This window comes from Aspergillus mulundensis (genome assembly GCF_003369625.1).
Source record: "Aspergillus mulundensis strain DSM 5745 chromosome Unknown scaffold_13, whole genome shotgun sequence".
In the NCBI taxonomy this organism is placed as follows: domain Eukaryota; kingdom Fungi; phylum Ascomycota; class Eurotiomycetes; order Eurotiales; family Aspergillaceae; genus Aspergillus; species Aspergillus mulundensis.
The window spans coordinates 547231-569647 of record NW_020797901.1 but is presented as its reverse complement, the minus strand read 5'-3'; the positions used below and the strand labels follow the sequence as shown (position 1 = coordinate 569647).

The window sequence follows — 22417 nt, the reverse complement described above, 5'->3', positions numbered from 1 at the left end:
AAAAAAAAAAAAATTATTAAGGCTAATATTTTTTTATTTAATATTACTAAAGTTAATTTACTATTAATTTAAAGTTAGCGCCTAAGCTTTAGCCTTAGGCTACTAAGGCTTGGTATATCTTATTATTATATTAGGCTATATAACTTAACTAGGTTATTAGTATTTAAGGTTTTAGCTATTAATTAAGTAAGGCTAGGGTAGGCCCTAAGTATAAGCTAGAGTAGGAACCTATGTGTAAAGTATTTAAACCTATATTTACTTTTTAATTAAAAATAGCTTAAGCATAGCTTAAAGGTTTATAAAAATAGCCTTAAGGCCAGCTTTCTTTAAAATCTCTAAGTAACTTTTTTAATATTATTTAACAGGGTTTAAAATACTCCATTCTTATTAATTAGATTCCTTTGTTAATATCTTTATTATTAGTAGAGATCTTTGAGACTTGTTGGTCTTACATTTTTATAAATACTTAAAAAGTGCTTAAAAAAAATAACTTATAATTTTATAAAATAAGTATTATATATTTTTTTTAGGCTGTGTTTAAGGTATTATTAATATTATTTTTAAAATAATAAATAAGTAATTAAAATATATTAAAAAGTAACTTAACTAGTTTTTAAAAACTTAAAAAATAATTAATATTTATAACTTTATTAAGCTAACCCATGGTTTATAATATTAGTAAAGTTTAATAATATTAAAATATTATAAAAAAATAAAAAAGGTTAAATACATGGTAAAAAATTTTTAGTATTTATAGGTTATATAACTACCAAGACTTAAAAATTATATAATAAAGGCTTATATAAGTGTTTAAAATAGCCCAGCTTACCTTAACCCTTACTTGAACATTCGACGTCACTCCGCCCGGATGTCGAGTGGTCAGTTCCGATGGACCCTCAGTCTAAAGCTCGCACTAACAGGAACCAGGTACTATGGTATGATTCTAATGCCAAGGCAGATAAAGGCCATCCCTAAGACCGTTCAAGCTCGCAATAGAAAGGGTTTGGTTGCAGTGCGATTCATTGCGTGAGTCAATGCCTATCTCATGCTTTATCCGAGTTATAGATCAGTAAGGCATGTCAAACCATCAAGTCCTATACAGACATCTGCATGCAGTAAAACAACCCAGTCATAACATAAACGCGCCACCTACTTCCCCTTCCTATCCTCCCCACCCTCCGCCTTCCTCTCCCTCCAACTCTCCTTAACCTCCTCCCACAGCCTCACCTCATCCCCCCTCAAATCCCCCGGGAAGAACGTCCCCAACAAACTCCGCCCAAGCTTCTCATACCTCCTCTCCAGCTCCAAAAGCGTCCCCATAACCTTCACCTCCCCCACAACCTCCACAAAATCCAGCGGCACCCCATAAGCCGCAGGGGTGCGCTTCCACCCGGCGACAAAAATATTCTGCAGCATCCCAATCGCCCCAACGGCGATTAAATACCAGCTTCCCCGATCAACGCCGGACGCCGTAATAAGCAGCGCGACCCACGCAACGCCCAGGATAATCGTCGCGACCTGCGCGAAGATCGTGATGGTCGGGTAATCGATCATGCTGAACCCCGTGGCCAGATCCTCGAGGTCTAGACCCACGCCCTCGGAGACGATGGCGATGGCGTGCTGGGCGCCGTTGCCGCGCGTCAGGACGAAGTTCTTCTTACTCCGATTATCCAGCCGTCGACACGCCCATTTCTCGACGCGCCATTGCGTTAGCGCGCCGGTGCCGTAGCACAGCAGTGTCGCGGCGCCCGTTATCATCAGCACGCCCCAGTCGCCGTCCAGGCCGGCGGGGATGCTCGCGATGCCGAGCTGGATGATTGTCACGATGAGTCCAGACCAGTAGAGGAGGTCTTTCCCCGGGACGCCGGCGGGGATCGTCTTGCTGGGTTTGTAGACTGATACGACCAGGCCGGCCTGACTTGGGCGGGGGACTTTTATGCCTGAGTCCGGGTAGTTCTCGGCCTCCTTTGCCTGGTCGAATTTCCAGCGGGCGTCGATGAGCGCCTGTGTCTTTTCGCGGATCGCGGCGTCCATCCAGTACTCGTAGTCGCGCATGATGCGGCCCAGCACCCAGCTGTTGTTGCCCCTCACATAGCCGTTTTTGCCGTTGATCAGGCTGCACCCTGTGTCGGCGTCCGGCATCAGGCGGTACTCGCCGAGCGCGGAGCATACGGCGGAGGTTGCGTAGGAGACCCATCCTGCGAGGACTCAACAGTCAGTTTAGGTGCTATGGGAGAGCTAGGTTGGAAGGGGATGTATGGGATGGGGGGTTGCGTACCGAATGAAAACGCAACAGGCGCAATGGCTCCCCCGACGAGCTGCGCAAGTGCCCTAGTAATAATATCCCCGCCGATGAGCAGGAGGATAGTGAATGCGTAGTTCGACGGGTTGGACCATTCTTCGCGGAAGCTGTCGGCTGTTGCGCCGGGGTCGAAGGCGCGGGATGCGAGGGTTGCGAGGGGCTGGAGGAGGTGCGGGGTGGGGGCCATGCTGTTGACCGGGAGTAACGGAGGTTGAGGGGTAGGGAGGGACAGAAGAGGAGTTAGAAGCTGGCTGTGATCAGACTCTTCCTCAGCTAAGATAGATCGCGTGGTCTGCCACTGCGTTGAAGAATCAGCATCATTGCTGAAGGTTGACAGCGAGGCTGACAGCTGAGGCGAGGGCTGGGCGGACAAAGTTGGGGAGGCTGGGCAATAGAGGCCCAAGCGATGGCAGATACAGATATCTTACCGCTAGTATGTAACATTACTATAACGTTCGTATCGCCTGCAGTGTCGCCCAGCCCTAGCCCTAAGTGGCTGGCTGGAGCGAAGTGCTGCCAGTGGCTGGCTGGCTGGCGTTTCCTGGCCAACAGCAGTGCAGCTGCGAAGTCTTCCTACAAAGAGAGAATACTCTAACAAGCTGAATAGCCCATTAAGTCACTGCAAAATTGAATCTGGGCTGACGCAAACAGTCCGGCCCCCAACCCTAACCCCGCCGGTCGGGAATAGCCTCAATCTACACAATCCTTGAATCAAAGTATCAGATAACCAACCACTCCGTCCTCCTCTTCAGCAGCGGCGCACGCACAGTATCAACCCACTCAAGCGGATGGTCCTGCACCCAAACAGTAGCAACACTCTTATGCTCCCCAACCTTAATCCCGCCCTTGCCGTTGAGCGACCATATCAGCAACACAACAGCCGGCACGCTCTTGCCAATCCTCGGGACCTCCGGGATAACAACCGCAAACGTAAAGTCCGTCTTCCACTGCACCCCGTTATCCCTCGGCAGCTGAACAACAAACCACCTCCCCTCGATGTCTTGTCCAGAGTCCGCAGCCGACGTACACTGGATCGCGCACCCGCGCTCAGCAGCCGCAAAGGACGAGCGCGACGTGCCCTGCGTGAACCGCACAATGAAGCCGTGGTAGTGCACGACCAGGCCCCGCGTGTGCGCTGGGTCGAAGGACGCCTCGTCTGAGTCTTCGGTCTCAGCAACGTACGAGATCTGCGCGGTGCGGAAGTTCAGCAGAGACCGCGGAGCCCAGTGGTACCCGCGCTCTTCCAGGCGCGGGTAGTTGTTGAAGATCACGCCTGTCTCGAAGCGGCCGAGGCTCACAAGAAAGGCCTTCATGCGCGCCTGTGCGGTCTTTTCGTCCGTGTCGGACTTGATTTTCACGAGGTCGTCCAGCGGCATTGAGATGATCGTTGCGAGGCAGAGGACCTCGTCGGCGAGTCGGGCTGTCTTTCGCTCGGACATGACGTTCGCCAGCGCCTGATACGTCATCCACTTGTCCCCCTCCGTCTGGGCCGTGCCCTTGATCAGTTCCCGCAGGGAGGTATATTGCTCAACGAGCCTCATGCTCGCGCCGTCCGGAAAACCCAAGTGGATTCCACGAGCCTGGAGCGAAGCATCGTAGTCGTGGAACCGCCTGCTCAGCTCGTTGATTTCCACGGCCTTATCCTTGAACTGGAACCAGAGCGCCTTGGGGAGGAACCCCTCCTGGTGCGTCCACAGCCTCTTGATCCAATTCGACTGGTAGATCCGCGTCATGAGATCGAGCGGTGCCGCATCGGACCGGACCTCCTGCAGCCAGTCGTCCAGCACCAGAACGGCCTTGGCCTCCGCGTAGATCCGCCGCATCGTCGTGATCGCCTTGTCCCTGAGATGCTTCCACTCCGCCCCCACGGGGATGCAGAGCGTGTCCATCCAGAACCCGACGCCGTCCGAGCCCGGCGGTCCGCGCATCGCCTTGCGCCCTTCCCAGCGGATCTCGCCGACAAGGCGCTGGATCCGGTCGAGCTGGCATTGTGGCAGGGCGTTGGCGCGCGGGTTGCCTTTCCCGTCTGCCCAGCTGTTCCTCACATAGCACGTTAGCAGCCGGTATACCATACAATCATTGGAAGAGAAAAACGTACACATGCGAAATGGCCACGTATTCCGGCCGCGGGTGCGCCCCATCCAGGTTAAACTGATACGAGGACAGCTCCATGGCCCCGGGCCTCCCATTCCATAGGGCAATGGGGATCATCGCGCCAGGCTTGCCAATAACCCTGGTAATAAACTCCGCCCAGCTCGTCGCGCTCTCACCACCCAAGTCCCACCCCCATTTGACGTCCTCGCGACATCGGTCGTCCTTAAAATGCCGGGTAACATACATATCCGCATCATAGTCGTACCGACAGTGCGCCCGAACGCACTTCGCATGGTGGTCCAGTTCCTGCGCCTCGAGACCGGGCGATGCAGCGAGGTAATAGTGTCCGTCAATGGACAACTGCTTTAGCGTCGTCGCCACATCGGCAACGCACCATTTCGCCAGCAGCCGCCTGGTCAGGATCGTCGAGCGCGCTGTAGCCGGCCAGGCCGCTGTCCCGGAGATCTCTGCCTTGCAGGCGTTGTATGCGGCGCGTCGGAGGGTCGACGCCATAACGATGAGCGTCGTCGCGATCTCGTCGCGCACTGGCCAGGGCCGCGGCTTGTCCTGTTGCAGCGGGAGGGGCTCATCGGGCCCAGGGCTGCAGAAGCGATCGAGGATACTCCCCGCACGCTCAAACATCGTATTCAGCGTATCCCAGTCTTTCTTCAACTGTCCTCGCGCCTTGATGCCCTTCTCCCACTGAATGAGCATCTCGGGTAACTTGCTCGTGTCGACGATCCGCGCCTTGCCATGAGACTCAGGTTTCAGGAAATCACTGACCCAGGCGCTGACGCCACCAAGCTTGAGAACGTCAATAGCGAGACCGAAGAAGAGCCATGTTTGGAAGAACTGTTCGACTTTCTGCGGGGAGCCTTTCGTGTGGAAGCCGTTCGGGTCAAGGTGGGCTTCTTTGGTGGTCTCGTCGCCCCCACGCAGCTGCGCCTCTGTCCACCCTCGCGATGAGGGGAAGGAGAGGAAGTCTGTCTGGGCAATGTCGAACCACTCGGACTCGGAGGCTTCGTAGGGAGCGACGATGAAGGGTTGTACGCCGGCAGGGAGGGGGAGGTGTTCCATTGTGAGAATTCGGTAGCCCTGGTTGTTCCTTAAGTGGCTGGGTCCGTGCGGATGGATCAGGGCTCGGGCTTGTTTTATTCATATCAGGCGCTGGGCCTTGTTTGCCTGTCCCGGCCATCGGGCTCCCCAAGATGAGGCTAGCTGAAGCTCAGCGGCCCGAGCAAGCGGGTGTGGTTGCACCGCAGCCAAAACTTTCCAATGAGAGAGCAATACCTACTCCGTACATCTGCAGGCGGCAGTATTACCGTCTGGTGTCGGTTTGGTGCGGTCGCGTTCTTTCTCCTCGATCCACGACCCTGGGACCGGCTCATCTCGAATGCTCAAGTCCGGTATAATAGACGTGAACCGCTAAGTCTACTGAGTATCTTCGTTCAAGTTTCGGGTGCGCTGCGTCATACATCTCCAAGATGGAAATAGATCATATGCAGACTTCTGACGGATGGTAGGATATACCAGTCACAAAAGGCTGGGTAGGTAACGAGGCCTCTAAATGCGAACTGGATCTTTCTGCTCAAGCCTATCACACTTTATTTTGCGTGGTAAAGCGGATCGAAATGAAGATGCTCAGTCGGCACAGACGCCAATGGTAGTCTTCCTGCCTCTAGGTTTCAAGAGTCCAGTACATCATTGATGAAGACTAGCGCGTCATCTAGTTATTGCGAGTGTCAGAATTCTAGACTGATCAAGTCATCAAGCAACCAACAACATCAATAATACTTCGTCGTGCTGAAATCGATACTCGTCTCGCCGATCCTCTGCCCGCGGCTAATGGCCTCGAATTTCAGCAGTCCTTCCTGAGCTCCGAATGTGATTTTGACCCGGTAGTTGACGTTGCGCACCCGTTCATTCCGTATGATCTTTGACTCGAACAAATTCAGGTCAACTTTAGACAGATCTACCACAATCTTGCCGACGCTATAGACACCTGTCCAAGAAGCTCAGCCACAGGTTTCACGTTTTACCATGAAGAGGACGAATTGGCTGACCTTTATGCTCGACCCGCACCGCCGCCAGGTCCTGATCGCAAGCGTAGAGTGGAATATTAGAAACCAAGCGCGAACCTGGATAGATGTTTCTTTGGACCTTGATATACTCGGTGTGTTCCTCTGCGTATTTCTGACCCTGTAACCGGGGAGGTCAGTCAAGGTCGATCCACCTGATTGATGAGGAAGATGCAAGGCGGAAGATAGAGGGTACTTTCTGAATGGCCCAGTTCATGACTCCGCGCACCCTTTTTATGTCGTTGTATTCATCCATGTAGGCATTGGCCTCGTCGTCGATCCCGGGTCGAAAGTTGATGCCTACCGTGAACCCGTAATGGCGCCGGCAGCGTTTGGTTGAGGATCGAATCCCGTCTAGCCCTCGCAGAGCGGCGCCTTGCACGATGGCTGCTTGTCTGATGCCTCGCCGTTACTAGTGCGTAAAATGATGGGTCGCACTCAACAGGGCTGGTTCTTACGGTAAGTCAGGCACGGTAATGGCGATTTTGCCGCCGAGTCCAAAGGACGACTTGAACGCGTTTCGAAGATACTCCGAGTCACCGAAGCCGCCAACGAGGATGATCCTCTAAGTTGGTAACCAGTGTCAGATGTTGAGTACGTACAAAGACTGAAAGGCAACTCACATTTATGGCATCTCTCCCAGCATCTTTGTTGGCATCCTCGATCTGCCTCTTTACCAGCTGAATAATCTGGTCCAATACGGGGTCAAAGATCTTGCGCATGTCGTCACTAGAAAGGCGAAGGTTAGCAGTCAGTAGTTAAGACGCGTCTCGGTGAAGACATCATAGTCACCTGTAAATAATCACCAGACGCTCTTCTTCATCAAAGTATTTGGGGTCTGGGGCATCCACCGTCATATTCAGTGGCAGTTCCCAACTGGCTTGTTCATCAGACACCCCAAAGTCTCTCTTCAGGGTCTCGAACTTCTTCATGAACTCGCTCCCAGGGCCCTTGCGCTTCATGGGCAGCTTGTCGAATGCTTCACCGAAGCGCTCAGACATGAGTCTGTAGAAGTTGCGGTCCACCGCTGTCGAGCCGCACTTGCCTCCTACACTCACAGTTAGAGTTTCCTTGGTGGGAAACCTTGGAAGACCTGAGAGGCCGCCGGCTCCAGTCAGCTGAGAACGTACCCATTCCTGTGCACAGCTCCTCGAACTTCAATGGCTCTATCTCGTTGACAAGGTATGTCGTAATGTCCTGCGTAGTTCGTCCATGTTAGCTGGTGCGCAAGATGCTCCTCGGCACCCGGTATACCATACCACAGTCCCACCGCCACAATCGCACACGAGCACGCCATCTCCAGCCTACACGACACCACTAGCTCTGTAACTACTTGTTTAGGACGTTGTCTTGATAACCTTGACTGCGCCGCCCAGCGTGCTAGTCGAACATCTCTTCAGCACCGCTATCGCAGCGGCCTCGTGTTCCCGTGATGAGGAAGATCTGATCAATCCGTCGGGCAAGGGTGCCCGCGAAGCCCGCTCTCCGTGTAGCTTTCTTGGTCGCGTCTTTTGCCCGATCCGACCAAATGGCTGGAACCGTGAACCAGAATTCCAGCGGGGTGACCTGCAGAGTTTCCTCCGTGATGCTCTTCCCGATCACTCTGAGGATATGTTGGTGCACTTCAGCGAGGTAGTCACCAGCGACTTCAACGGCATCCTTTTTCTCGGGAAGTTTCATAATGCCTATCTTTGAAGCCTCTTCCAGCGCCGAGTCATTATACTGTGACAAGGGTGTTCCCTGGTCGAGCAGCAACTTTGTCCACGAGTACGACGCCATCCCCGGTTCGACTTGGAAGCCCCATTGATCCTTGCTCAGGCGTGGGTTGTCGGAGGCATACGCGATTCGTGAAGGCGTCTTAAAGACCGTATCCGTGTCTTGAGAAGGACCGGGCCAGCTGTTTATGACCACGATCTCGCTGATGTCGGTGGCTTTGGAGCTGACGTAGCTGGCACCTTGACGGAATATTAGTCTCTAGATAATTAGAGAGATAGAGCCATTCACCTGTAAATGTTGTGCCATAGTCGACTCCCACGATTATATCGTGCTTGGTTCCCAGCGATAGCGCGCCAAAGCCTTTAAAGGGCGAATCCTGAGCCTTAAGGACCGGCTTTCCAAATGAGAACAATGGCTCCGTGGTTCCTGCAGGGGTAGATCCCTCGAGTTTGAACATCTTTTCGGACGTGATATGGACTATTGGTTGATTACAGATCTTCGTGAGCATTGTGGCCGGCGGGACTTCCAAGGTTTTTGTATGCCGCCAGCCTGACTCTGATCCCTGTTGATTTGAAACAATTGTGGCGCACTACGATACTAGAGCAAGACCGCCGAAATGCTAATGAGCGCCTTGAGCCACTTGTAACGCCGACTGTTCTTTCTCCTTATCTCTTGGAAGGAAATAAATCCTAGAGCTGCAACCTGCTGGCGGAATCGCCTCTTCCATCGACGAGAATTTCGAGCATCCGCATCGCAAAGCAAAATGATGATGGGAATTGGCAAAAAGGTATGATGAATTTGCATCAGGTTTTTGGCATGTCCCACAACTTACAAGATGCAGATTTTTCCTTGCAAGCGCGAGCGAGAGCCCGAGCGAGGTTCAACCTCAACTACGCGGCAGCATGCAACAACCACCTCCACGCCAACTGCACCGCATGTTGACGATGGACAAAGGCAAAGTTGATCGGAACAGTCTTCAGAGCACGAAGGGCGCTCAACCAACGGATCGCCATTCTCGAATTCCAAATCCAGGAAATGAGCGCTGAAAAGGAGAAGAGTGATAGGAAAATCCGTCGGCTGACAGGTACAATATACGAACAAGAGGATACCGCAAGAAAAGATGCTACCGAGTTGCACCAACAAGACGAAATCATCGAGCGTCTTCAAGAGGATCTCTCTAGGTTAGAGGGACAGCAAAGGCACCTGGAGGCCATGGTCATCGGGCAGCAAGAGGACGCACTCCAGTCACTGGTAACCAACAAATGGCACGCCCCCAAAGAAGATCGATATGTCAGGGACGAGCTCTCAAAGCTGAACGACAAGCTACGCCAATGGGCGAGGAATAACAGCATGGCCACATTCTCCGATACAGACAGCGTCGCGCTAAATAATAAGAACACGCTCGTGGAACTTCTCAGCGGCTATTGTGCTTGCAATAAATGGGCCACACTAATCAACAAAATCCCAGCGCCTAAGGACAGGATCCCAGCTCTTCTTGTGCAAGCCGCCCTAGCGAAGGATCTGTCTGAAAGGCTGTTCATAGACCCATTCTTTGCATTTGACGCCATTGAGCTCGACAAGTCGGTGCCAGGACCAGAGCAGATGCGTACCCTCCAAAGCGGCATGGCGAAAGTTCAAACACCCTGAAGTTCATTTAGGATGACGGTTGCTAACGAGGAACACTCACAGTCAGCGAGTCCACAGCCCATATCTGGCGTTCCCAGACGATCCGCAGCCTGTCCACCCCCAGCTCTAGCTCCGATGCAACATCGACTGACGTGGCCCGCGGGCAGCCGTTTCTCAACGCCCGACTCGATCCGCTGTGCCACAAGTTCGCGACCAACTTCCTTCGTGGCCCGGTCCGCTTCCTAATCCGCAGCGCAACTACCAATGATAGTGGCGATCGCGGCCTGGTATCCCTGTACAAGGGGGCAGCGCAGCTCGCACTAACCCTGTGGGGCCAGCGAGCGTTCATGACTTGTCGGACACTGTCCGAGCTGCCGCTGTTCGAAATCGCGAATGAGGGGATGGCTGCCCATCGATTGCACCACCTTGACGAAGATGATACGCGGTTGGATGGGAAGACGGGGCTTTTGTTGCTTCAACCGGCTGTTTTGGCGTGGGGGTCTGAGGATGCCGAGCATTGTGATCAGTATAAGGTGTGGGCACCGGCTGTGGTGTTGCTTGAGACTAAATAACTTGATTTGAATGATATTAATTCCGGCCAGTCTGGGGGGCAGGAGCGGAGCGCTTGATGGCGATGCAGATGTCTCCTGGGGGTTCCCTTAGCGGCTGCGATTGCTCGGTAACAAACTGGGATTTGGTAGGTGCTGCGTGTATTAAAAGCGCGGAAAGGTCATCCAATATCCATCTCGTGGTCTTCGCCCGAAGCGTCGTCCTCCTGCACTGTCTGTGCTGCACCCCCCTTCATCTCCATCTCGATCCGTACATACTCAAGTTCCTTTTCCGCCGAGAGCGTATCCGGATGATCAGGACCAAGCGTCTTACTCCGCAGACGCATACACTCCTCAAGCAACTCAATACTCTGCGCAAACTTCCCCATCTTGCGCCAGATAAGAGCGAGATTCCACATGCCTATCACAACGCGTCGATCGCCTTCTGGCAGGAGTCTCCTCTCTGCATCCAGGACTTCGATCTGCAGGCTCTCGGCCTCCTCGTCTCGACCCTGACGCATATAAAGGACGGCCAGATCGTTCATTCGCACCAGTGCTCTCAAGTTGTCCGGGCCGAGCTTGGAGCGCGAGATCCGCACCAGTTCCACGCGAAGGGACTCTGCCTCCTCCAGCTTGTTCTGCGCTTCTTTAGTGTCGGCAAGCCAGTCCATGGTTTGGAGGGTTTCCTGGTCTTCATCACCCTGCACTGAATGGTGGTAGTGAAATATTTCCTCGAGGAGTACCTCGGCCTCGTCGAATCTCTTCTGGCGGATATATAACCGGGCGAGGTCTGACGTGGTATCCATGGTGGTAGGGTGCTGCAACCCGAAAATTCTCTGAGCTTGATCGCTGAGACCAGTGAGCATTTCTTCTGCTTCGTTCATTTTTCCCTGTGCTGCCCAAAGGCGTGCGAGCTGACTTCGAGCCTGGAAGATGTCTGGATGATGTGGATTAAGTGCTGCCTCCAAGGCCGCTATATGCTGCCCTCTGAGCTCTTCTGCTTCTTCCCATCTGTGTTGATTCTCATATATCGATGCCAAGAGTCCCTTGGCTCTCGCAGTACGTGCGTCAGTGACACCAAACGTGGTAGTCAGCCTCTGCAGAACAACATTCACAATCTGCTCGGCCTGTATGTACTGCCCTTCCGATGTGTAAATATGTGCGAGGCTTTCCATGCTGGCGAGAGTGTCATAACCATTCTCCCCGTAAGTCTGTTCCGATCTAGTAACAACACTCTTCGTGATCTTCTGTGCTTTGGCGAATATGCCCTGAGATTGATAGATGTTGGCCAGAGATAAGTATAAAGTCTGCAGATATGAGTCGTCTAGTCCTGTTCTCTGGGCCCATTCCAATGCTTTGAGTGTCAGTCTCTCGGCGGACTCCCATTTTCTCTGGCAAACCATCGATTGCGCTAACCATGAAAGACAATAGATAGTGTCGTAATTGTCAAGGCCAAGACGGGCTTCTCTCGCTTCCAAAACTTCACGAATAAGGGATTCAGACTCGCGATATCGTCCTTCATAATGTGAGCAAATGGCGACCTTCCAGGCTAACTGCTCGCGATCGAGTGTTCTGGCTCGAAAGGGTCCATCCTCAAGTATACGTTGAGCGTGGGGTAAGTAGCTTCGTTCAATATCACGATCAGTCGAGAACTCCATAGGCATTACTGCGCTTAGCTGTCGGGCAGCTTTCTCGACCCAGTCATCTAGCATTCCATGGACCCTCAACCAGTTCCTCGTCGCTAGATAAACAAGCCGATGAAGATTGAAGAACTGCGTCTCGGTATCTCTGTTCTCGGTAATCAAGTGGTAGGCTTTCAGGACGCCGAGTGCGGATTGCTGTTTGACATTGGACTCGGCAGATGGGAGCAGGGATAGAGGTACCCTGGCGAGAGCAAGACAGGATATGAAATACAGGTATTCGATGGACAGTTCATTGAGCCGCTGAATCTGCTTAAAAGAGACAAGCCAAGTCATGGTAATTGGGTTTTTGATTTTGGCATATCCTTTATATTCGTATTGTAACTACAACAGCCCGGTTTTATTTATTCTTTAATTAATTGGTGGGCCCCACTAGCGCTGGGTATTACAGGTGTTAGTAGGTATTACTTCCGCACTTTATAACTTTTTATTTACCCTGGTTATTATGCTTTAAAAACCATGTTTTTTATATATAATACTTATTTATAGTTTTAGTAATTTTTTTTATAGTTCTTATGGTTGCCCTTTTTTTACTTTTATAACTATAAATATTTTTTTATATATTTATTATTTTAGGGGGCCTAGTTTATATAGGTTAAGGGTGCTATAAGTAATATTTTTATATAAATTAAGCTTATAAATTTACCTATTATTAAATAAATTTTAATTTTAAAAAGCTTTAATTCCTGGGCCCTGGCGTACTAGCCCTTATTTAAGTATTTTATTAATTTTTTTATTATTTTTATTATTTTTTTAAGCCTTTTATTAAGCTTTTTTTAAGCGCTTTTTTTAATTTTATTAAACTTTTTTTTTATTTTAAACTATAACACAAGTAACTCCCTTTATATACATGCTTTTAGCTTATTAATTTTTTTTTATATATATTATTATATTACCCCCTAAATATTATTTTTTTATTTTATTATATATTTTTTATATATTTAGGTTAGTGGTTTAATATTAATCTAGGCTAGGTTTATTATAAGTTATATTTTTAAGGCTTTAAAATTTATAAGTACTATTAATATTATTATTATTAATATTATTACAGGGTTTAGTAATAATATACTATTTATAATATATATTTTTAGCCGCCTGTTAGTATATATATATATATATAAATAGGGCATGTTATAATAATATATATACTTATTATAAATACTTTAATTTTTCTTTTTTACTTTTTACACCGCGTAATAATTTTGCCTGCTTTATTTTTATTTTATTTACTTAATAATTTTTAAGTTATTATTTTTTAATATACCTTGGCCTTGGCTTTTTATTAATACTTTATTTTATAATATTATATTTTTAATTTATTTTATTATACCTGTGTGTGGGTTAACCCTTTTTAAATATTTTTAATATAAAATAATTAAATTTTTTTTATACTTTTTTATTATTTACCCCGTGTATTTTATAAACAGCCTTAAATATTTATAAGTATAGCAGGTGGTTAATGCGTAAATAAAAATTTAGGTTAGGGTAATTAGTATATTTATATATATTTTAAAATAAATTATTTAGGTTTATAAGGTTTATATTATATTATTTAATAAATAAATTATTTAGGCTTTTATATTAAGTCCTGCTATTTATGTTTTTAGCTTTAGTAGGTTTTATAGTAAATAATAATAATAGGTTTTATAGGTATAAAAAGATAGGTTATATAGGTATAAAATTAATAGTTTTTATATTATATATTTTATTTTTTTAGTACTTTTTTATATTAGTTATTATAATTGGCCGCTCCTAGTTTTCTACCTTATTTAGTATGATTTTATTATTTATTTTATTTTTAAATATAGCTTTATTCCCTATTTATAATATTTTTTATTTTATAAATTTAGCTATTTTACCATGCCTTTTTACACTTTATTTAGTGTTTTATTTTTATTTATTTTTTTTATATTTTTAATTACTAGTATTATAGGCCATTTTCCTGCTTTTTTATTTTTTTATAAGTTTTATAAATTACTAACCCCTAAAAAGGGCTAAGTATACTATAATAATAATTATAACCCTAAAAGCTATAAACACCTTATTTATATAGCTAATCTTACTTTTATATACTTTTACTTAGTATATTTAATTTATTATTAATAGTTTTTATTAGCCTTTTTTAGCCCTAAATATTATTTTAAGTATAATTATTATTTTTTTAATTTACTAGCCTATGCTTCCTGTATTTACTTTATTTTTATTTTTTTTTATATTATTACTAACCCTAGTATTAAGCCTCCTAGCACCAGGTTTTTTAAAAGTAACTATTTTTAAGCTAACCTAGTTTATACTAGTATTTATATTATATAATAACCTTTTTTTTATTCCTTATAATTAACTACGCCTAATTAATTAACTAGGTATTATAAAGCGCTTTTATTAAGCCTAGTATAATTATTAAATAATTAATAGCTACTATGCTTATTATAAGCTATGCTAAAAATATAACTAGCTTTAAATAGCTACTACCTAAAAGTATTTTACTTATAAAAAAATCTTAAATCTAGTTAATTTACTAAATAAATATATTTTTTATTAAAAGTTCTTGCTAAATATACTAGCGCGGGCTTTAAAAAATATTTTAATTATAATTATTAGTTTTTTTAAGCATGGTACTTAAATATTATTAATTTTAGGTTATATAAAGGTTGCTTGCCTAAGTTATTATTTTTTATTTATAAAAAAAAGATTACATGGCGTTTAGGTGCTTTTTTTAATTATATTAATAAGTATTATAATTTTTAAAAATACTACATGGCTAGTAGTATAAACCTTTAAAATAATTTTAATTCCTACCCGGAGCCTAGCCTTAACTCCCTAATTTAATAAATTTTTAGTAAAAACTTCCTGGAGTATAATAAGTTTATATATAATATTTAATTAGTTAATAGCTCCCTTGCCTATACTAGTTTATTTATAAAATATTATACCCGTGCTAGTCTTAATAATATTAATTATATATTTTAAATATAAGGGTTTATTTATTATTATATAAGCCCCCTGGGTAATTTATAAAAAAGTAATAATATTATATTTATATAAATATACTAGCTTAATTTTATTAAGGCCCTTAAATATTATTTAAGGTGTAATATATTTTTAAATAAGGTTAAAAAAGCCCTAAAGCAAATTAATTAATTTATTCGCGCGTGTAACTTATAATATAATATTTTTTTTAAGCTAAGTTTATTTTTAAGTAAAATGCAGACCTTGGCTTTTTATAATTAATACTTTAAATATAATTTATAACTAATAATAAGCTAGGCAAGCGCTATAACCTCCCTTTTTAATTAAAAATATTTAAAATAAGTATTTTTATGCCTAATATTTTTATAATTTTTTTAAAGCATTAGCTTAACCCTGCTATTACTAATAATACTTATTTAATAAAAGCTAAATAAAATCTTATTCTTTTTTTAGGAGCTACTAAACCTATTTAATAATTTTTTATTAACTAAGTTATACCCTAAGATAAACCCCTATAATATTAGTATTTTTATTATTAAAAATAAGAATAATCCAGCACCTTAGCAGTTTTTTATTATAATTAATTTTAACTACCTACTTTATTTACTGCTTTACTACGTTTTTTTTTACGCCAAGGGTAGGATAGGCTACTCCTATAAATAAAAAATTTATACTTTAATATAAATTAAATAAAAATAAAATAAAAACTAAAACCAGGTAATAATAATTATATTTTACTAGTTTTATATTTTTACTTATAAAAAAAGTTTTAATATCTTGCACTAGGGTGGCATGCTTTTTTAATAATTTTTAATAAATATTTAGTTATATATAAAAAATTTATATTTATTTAGCATTTACTATAATTAAAAAACCTATTATTTTATTAATTATAGCAATGCTTTTTAAGCCTTAAATAAAGGTTATAATCTAGTGCAGGTTAATAAGTATATATTTTTTAAGCTTTAATTATAAGGGTAGTAATTAATATATATATAAGTTTTATTATAATTTTATAGCCCTGGTGCTGTAGTATAGCACCCTAACTTTATTTATTACTTTTATAGCTAATTTAGGGTGGGAGAAGGTTATTAAAAAGCTTATTTAAAATAATAATAATAACTTAATATAATACTAGCAGGACTAGCTAAATTTAGTATATTATATATTTTATATAAAAAATAAAATAATACTTTAGGAATTTAAAAATAGCATTTTTAGTAAGTATATTACTTATTACTTTATTATTAAGTTTTAAAAACAGGGTTTATTTTATTTTTATACCCTTTACTAGCTTAAGCAAAGGTTTACTATATAAGAAAATATTAATAACCTTATTTTAGTTAAAATCCTTAATTTAAATATTATTTTTAAAGGGGATTTTAATTCCAAGGCCCTGTTTAATATTATTAGGGGTAATATAATTTATAGGTTATATAAAAAGCTTAAGCTAAATATACCATGTTATTTTAATAATAATAAAAAGCCCTAAAAATATAATAAAGGCTTTTTTAAGCTATTTTATTTTAAGATAATCTTTTATAAAGGCTATTACCCTAAATACTAATAATATAATAATAGTGCCTATGTTAATATTCCTAACCTAAATAATAAAAAAAAATAATTTAAATAGGTAATAAATAGGTAGTGCCTTATTTTTCTTACCTTTTTTATTATTATTATGCGCATATTAACATAAAAATTATTTAAAATATTTTAGTTATTAAGTATATTTATAAGTATATTTACAAGGGATTTCTAAAGGCATGTATCTAGTTTAATATTACTAATAAAGTTACTTATTATATTAATAATTAATTTATTAGTGCCTTAGAGGCTATATAGCATTTAATAAAGTATTTTATTTACTTTTATTATTTACTAGTTAAGTAACTTAAAATCTATAATAAAAATTATAATAAATTTATTTTTAAAAAAAACTAAGTAAAAAAATAAATTAAAAAAAAGGGCAAGGTGTTAAAAACTATTAAATTAAAGGCTTTTTTTAAATATAATTAAGTAAACTTAAATAAAAAACCATGCCTGTATTATAAGATACTAAAAATATATATTTAAAATTTAAAGTATATATTAATACCTATTTTTACAGGCTTTATTAACTCTTTTATTTTACTTTTAGGGCCCAAGTATGGAAGCCATGTTAATAAAAGTTTTAAATTAATTAAATATTATATCTTAGTTTTTTTTATAAAAATAAATACTATTTTTAAATACTTTTTATAATTATTTATAATTTTATAAGTTTTTAAAATCTTCGCACGGTTAATAATTATATATTTAATACTTATAAAAAGGTATGTATTACCCATGGCATTATATTTAAAAAAAATAAGTAAAACTTATACTTTAAAAATACTTATATATTATAGGTAGGCAAGGTGTTTTAATATATATTTATTTTAGTTATAGTTTTTAAAAAGCTAAAAAATACCTTTACTATTTAGGCTAAGTATAGTTCCTAAATTTATAAAAATTTGCTAAGGCAGGTTAAGTAATTAACTTTAAATTATTTTTAAAACTAAACCCTTAATTAGGTGGCGCGTGACTATAATTTATATATTATTTAGTAATTACTTAATAATAAAAATAAGGCCTTAGCTAATTTTTAACTACTTAATTTAATTAATACCTGGGGTGCTTGGCCCTAAAATCCTTTTATTATTATTAAACATGTGTATAACTAGTTACTACTAACCTAAAACATAAAGTATAAAAAGGCACAGCTAAATATAAACTAGTAATTAATATATAAATAAATCTTATATATTATTTAAAGCTAGTTTAATAATTTTTACTTTTTTTTAAATAGTCCAGGCGGCACGGGAAAAACCTTTATATACTAAATATTATATAATTAATTATATTTTAAGGGTTAAATTATACTTTACATGGCCTTAACTAGTATTACTACCTAGCTTTTTTTTAGTAAATAAATTATATATAAATACTTAAAAATCCTAGTTTTACTTAGCCTAATAAAAACTATTAATATTAATGCTAAAACTTATTTAACCAAGCTTTTTTAATATATAAATTTAATTATTTAAAATAAAATATTAATAATATCCTGCAAGATATTTAACGCGGTAAAAAATATTTTTTAAAATATTTATTAAAATACTTGCCTATTTAAAAAAATCCCGGTGGTGTTTAGGGGTAATTTTTAGTAAATTTTACTAGTTATTCCTATAAAAAAAATAAAGAAAATTATAAAGGCCATGATACATAATACTAATATTTAATTAAATATTAAAGTACTTTATTTTTAATAAAATATACGCCTTTAACATGTAATTTTAAAAAATATTTAGTTTAAAAGCTAGCTATAAATTTTATGCAGGGATCCTATGCTAAAGGGCTGGATTTAACTTTTTACTTTTATTAATATAAAATTTAACTTATTAAGTTTAGTAAAATAGGTTTATTTATAATTAGCTATTACCTATAAAAACCTAAAATATTTCCAAGGCCGCGCTATTTTAATAACACTAAATATTATTATTTAGGATTTAAATAATATCCTGCTTAATTAAATCCCGCGTAATAATCTAGTTTTTTACGCGGAAAATAAATATAATATTATTACCTTAAATTATAAGTTTATTATAATAAAAATTATATAAAATTTAACCTTAGTTACCCTGCCCTTGTTTATACTATATTTAAAAATTAAAGCTCCCCTAATATTATTTAATAATTTAGCCCTAAAAAATAGCTTATATAATAAGACTTAAATAACTTTGCTTCACGCCTTTAGCTAATATTTTAAAGTTTAGTTAAATAATAGGCAGTTTAATAGTAAAAAGCGCCTTATTTATTAGGTTAAACTACCTAGTAAAAAAAATAATTTTTTTTATAAAATTTACTGCTTTTAATTTCCTGTTTACCTTATATTTACTATAATAATTAATAAGTTACAGGGCTAATTATTAGACCATGTTAAGGTAAATTTCTAGGATTTAATATTTTTTTATAGCTAGTTATATATTATATTCTCCTGGGTAACTAATATTAAGTAGCTTTTAATATTTTTTAACTTTAAAAATAAAGACTAATTAACCAAGAATATTATTTATAATAAGGTATTAAATTATATAAATCTAGCTAGGAACCCTAAGTAGTTTTAGCTTTTACTTTTTTATATTTACTTTTTATTTTTATTTTATTTTGCTGTGCTTATACTAACTTTTTTTTATTATATTTTAATTTTAATTTTATATTACTATTTTTATTCTTAATATTATTTTTTACTCTTTTTTTAGCGCAACCGGACGTGGCCTTTTAATTTATATTATTAGTAATATTATTTACTAAAATAATATTCCTAGTTTTAAACGTGATAAGAAAATATGCATGGTTATTAAGTAGTTTAATAAGCTTAACCTTATATATATTAATAGCTAGTTTACCTAATTTAATAGTACTTTTTTAATTATTTCGGGCCTTAACGGTCCAACCCTTGCTATAAATATAAATAATTTTTATATATAAAATAGTAATTTTTTTTTAAAAATTTATTTTAACTTTTTAATTAATATTACTAACCTTATTATAACTCTTGCAGGTATAGTTAATATAATTTACTAGGCTAATATTAATATTTACTAAGTTTTTAGTATTTATATTTAAAGTTATCGCGGGAGAAAGGAACCCTAGTTTATAAAATTTAATATTTATTATATTTTACGCCCAAGTCCGTGTTAATAATATATTATTATTTTTATTATAGGCTATTAATACATAATAATTAATATTATTATTAAATAAATAGCACCTATTAGCAAGAGGTTTATTTATATTTTAATAATTATTATTAATTATTTTTTTAATAATTTGCAGGCTAGGTCCTAGGTTATACTTATTATTATTAATATAAAAACCTTTTTACTTATTATTATTTTTTAGTATATATATTATGCTTTATATTTACCTTTGCTAATATATCTTTATTTTTAGTGCTAAATAATTTTAAAAGAGTATTATGCCGGGCATGCTACTTAGTAAATCCCTTAAAATTAATACTAGTATTAATGCTATTATCTTTTAAAATTTTAATAGCTTTTTACACGCCGGTCCCTTTTTACACGTTATGTTTTATATTAATTACTCTTATTTTAATTCGCGTGTTAAGCAGGAGGTTAGGGGTTTTATTAATAAAAGTATAAAAATAAAAAAAGTAAGTAACTATAAGCCTTTTTAATTCCTAGCATTATTATGCTTTTTAGTAAAATATAAAAAGGCTTTAAAAAATAAAAATAAAAAGTTAAAAAAGTAAAAGTATAAAAACTTAAGGGCTTGCAAGCTTAAGTATAAAAAAAATAAAAAGTAATTTAGTTTTTATACTTTTTTATTTTTTTTTGGTTTTAATAATAATAATAACTTTATATTTATTAATTAATATTAGGGGCGCCTGCTTTATATATAATTACTTTTTTTAAGTATTACTAACTTTTTTATAAAAGTTACCCCCTTAAAAACTTTTAGGGCTGTAAAAAGGGGTGCTAGAAAAAAGTAATTATATACTTAGTTAGGTAATTATATTTTATTATTAATATTATATTTATAGTTTCTTTATAATATAGGGTTAGTAATTAAGTACTATTTTAGGGTTTAGGATTAATACTTATTACTTTTATACTTGATTTAATACTAAGCCCTTTTTTAACTAGCAATTTTAGTTATTTTAATAACTAGTGCCTTAACATGTGCTAGGTACCTATTTTTTTTTTATTAAATATATTTTTAGCATGTTTTATAATAAGCCATATTTATTTACTAAATTTACCCCCTAAGTTTGCCTTTAGTTTGCCCTTGTTTTAACTTTAATTTACTTACTAAGTTTGTCTACTAAGCCTTAAGCCCTTAGTTATACTAGTAACTTTAGTTATTTACCCCTTTTTAAGCCCTTAAATATACTAGTAACTTAATAAGGGGCCTGCTAATTAAAAAAATTAAAAATACTTATAATAATATAAAGTGTGGTAAAAAAAATTAAATATTTAAATCTAGGTTTATTAACTATTTTTAGTTTATTAGTAGTTTTTAGTTTATTAAAGTCCTTGGGTTTATGATTTACGTTTAATATTAAAAAAAAAAATAATAGGCATTTAAATTTATTAATTATTTATTATACTTAAATAGACTAACTAGTTTAAACTAGTTAAACTAGTATAATATATTTTAATAAGGTTAATTAGTTCCTTATATAGCAAGGCCACCCTAAACCTTACTAGTTAAAAAAATAAAATATCCCTAAGTATTAGTATATTAACTTATTCCCAGGTGTTGGTATATTAGTATTATTAGTTATTACTAATAACATGCCTTTATTACGCCTATAAAGTATTATTAGTTATTATTTTTTTAGCTAACCTAGGGTATAATAGCTACCTAAAGATTATTACTTATTATTATTTTATATCACTATAATATACTGCTTATGCCTTTATTACCACGTGAGGGGGGTATATAAGGGCATAACTTAAAGTATTAATAAAACCTTTTATTATTTATTACCCTTTTATATAAAATAAATAATATATTACTTCTTAAAGTTTAGGTTAAAATAAAATTACCTGTTTAGTTTTATAATATTTTTTAGGTTAAATTCCCGCAGCCTATAACTACCTAAAACAGGTATTTAAGCATAATATATATTCTCTATAAGCTAAAAATTTTTACTATAATAACTTTAGTTAATTAGTATATAGCTAATAATAAAATACTATTATTTTAATAACCTTTTTTAGCTTGGCCCTAAGCTAACCCCTAATACCTAAAGGTATTATACTTAAAAATATTATACCTAAAGGTGTAATACCCAAAGGCACGCCTAAAGGTGTAATACTTAAAAAAAAGCTTTAATATAATAAGTTTAAAAGTTTTAGGGCTTTAAAGCCTTATTTTAATAATTTAAAGGCTATTAAATATAAAATATATTTTTAGTTAGGTATAATACTAGTAATTATTAAGTTAATATATTTATTAAAAATAAGCCCCTGGCTAAAAAAATTTAACTTATTATTTTTTTTATAGCGCGCTAAAATAGTGTATATTTATTATTTTAATAAATATAGCTTTTAAACCTTAATACCTTGGTATTTTTATATATAATAAAATAGGGGTAGTAAGCCTTTTTTAACTTAATTTTAATAACCTAGCTTACCTTAATATTATAGCTAAAAGTATTAAAGCTAAATTTAATTATAAAAAGTATTAAAGCTAAATTATATAAGTAATTTTAAAGCTAGCTAGCTATTTTAATAATATTATTAGCTATTAATATATTATAAATTTTAGCTAGTATATTTTTTAGGGTAAATAACCTTGCAAACCCTAGGTATTTTATACTTTAAAATACTA

The 22417-nt window shown here is 37.9% G+C and overlaps 5 protein-coding genes across 5 annotated transcripts; 1 reads left to right on the top strand and 4 right to left on the bottom strand.

The window, feature by feature from the left end:
* Positions 1-1149: 1149 nt before the first annotated feature.
* Positions 1150-2489, bottom strand: DSM5745_09781 (uncharacterized protein; the record flags this gene model as incomplete). The annotated part of the gene is made up of 2 exons (XM_026751797.1): positions 1150-2198; positions 2279-2489. The coding sequence occupies 2 exons, from the start codon at positions 2487-2489 to the stop codon at positions 1150-1152; spliced, it is 1260 nt and encodes a 419-aa protein (XP_026599529.1).
* Positions 2490-3021: 532 nt separating this feature from the next.
* DSM5745_09780 (uncharacterized protein) lies at positions 3022-5473 on the bottom strand (the record flags this gene model as incomplete). The annotated part of the gene is made up of 2 exons (XM_026751796.1): positions 3022-4336; positions 4401-5473. The coding sequence occupies 2 exons, from the start codon at positions 5471-5473 to the stop codon at positions 3022-3024; spliced, it is 2388 nt and encodes a 795-aa protein (XP_026599528.1).
* Positions 5474-6180: 707 nt separating this feature from the next.
* On the bottom strand, positions 6181-8698 carry DSM5745_09779 (Hsp70 family protein; the record flags this gene model as incomplete). Its single annotated transcript, XM_026751795.1, has 9 exons — positions 6181-6398; positions 6460-6595; positions 6704-6869; positions 6933-7039; positions 7098-7203; positions 7267-7557; positions 7605-7778; positions 7865-8429; positions 8479-8698. The coding sequence occupies 9 exons, from the start codon at positions 8696-8698 to the stop codon at positions 6181-6183; spliced, it is 1983 nt and encodes a 660-aa protein (XP_026599527.1).
* A 255-nt stretch (positions 8699-8953) lies between these two features.
* On the top strand, positions 8954-9837 carry DSM5745_09778 (uncharacterized protein; the record flags this gene model as incomplete). Its single annotated transcript, XM_026751794.1, has 2 exons — positions 8954-8977; positions 9145-9837. The coding sequence occupies 2 exons, from the start codon at positions 8954-8956 to the stop codon at positions 9835-9837; spliced, it is 717 nt and encodes a 238-aa protein (XP_026599526.1).
* A 709-nt stretch (positions 9838-10546) lies between these two features.
* On the bottom strand, positions 10547-12340 carry DSM5745_09777 (uncharacterized protein; the record flags this gene model as incomplete). The annotated part of the gene is made up of 1 exon (XM_026751793.1): positions 10547-12340. The coding sequence occupies one exon, from the start codon at positions 12338-12340 to the stop codon at positions 10547-10549; it is 1794 nt and encodes a 597-aa protein (XP_026599525.1).
* Between the last annotated feature and the right edge of the window lie 10077 nt (positions 12341-22417).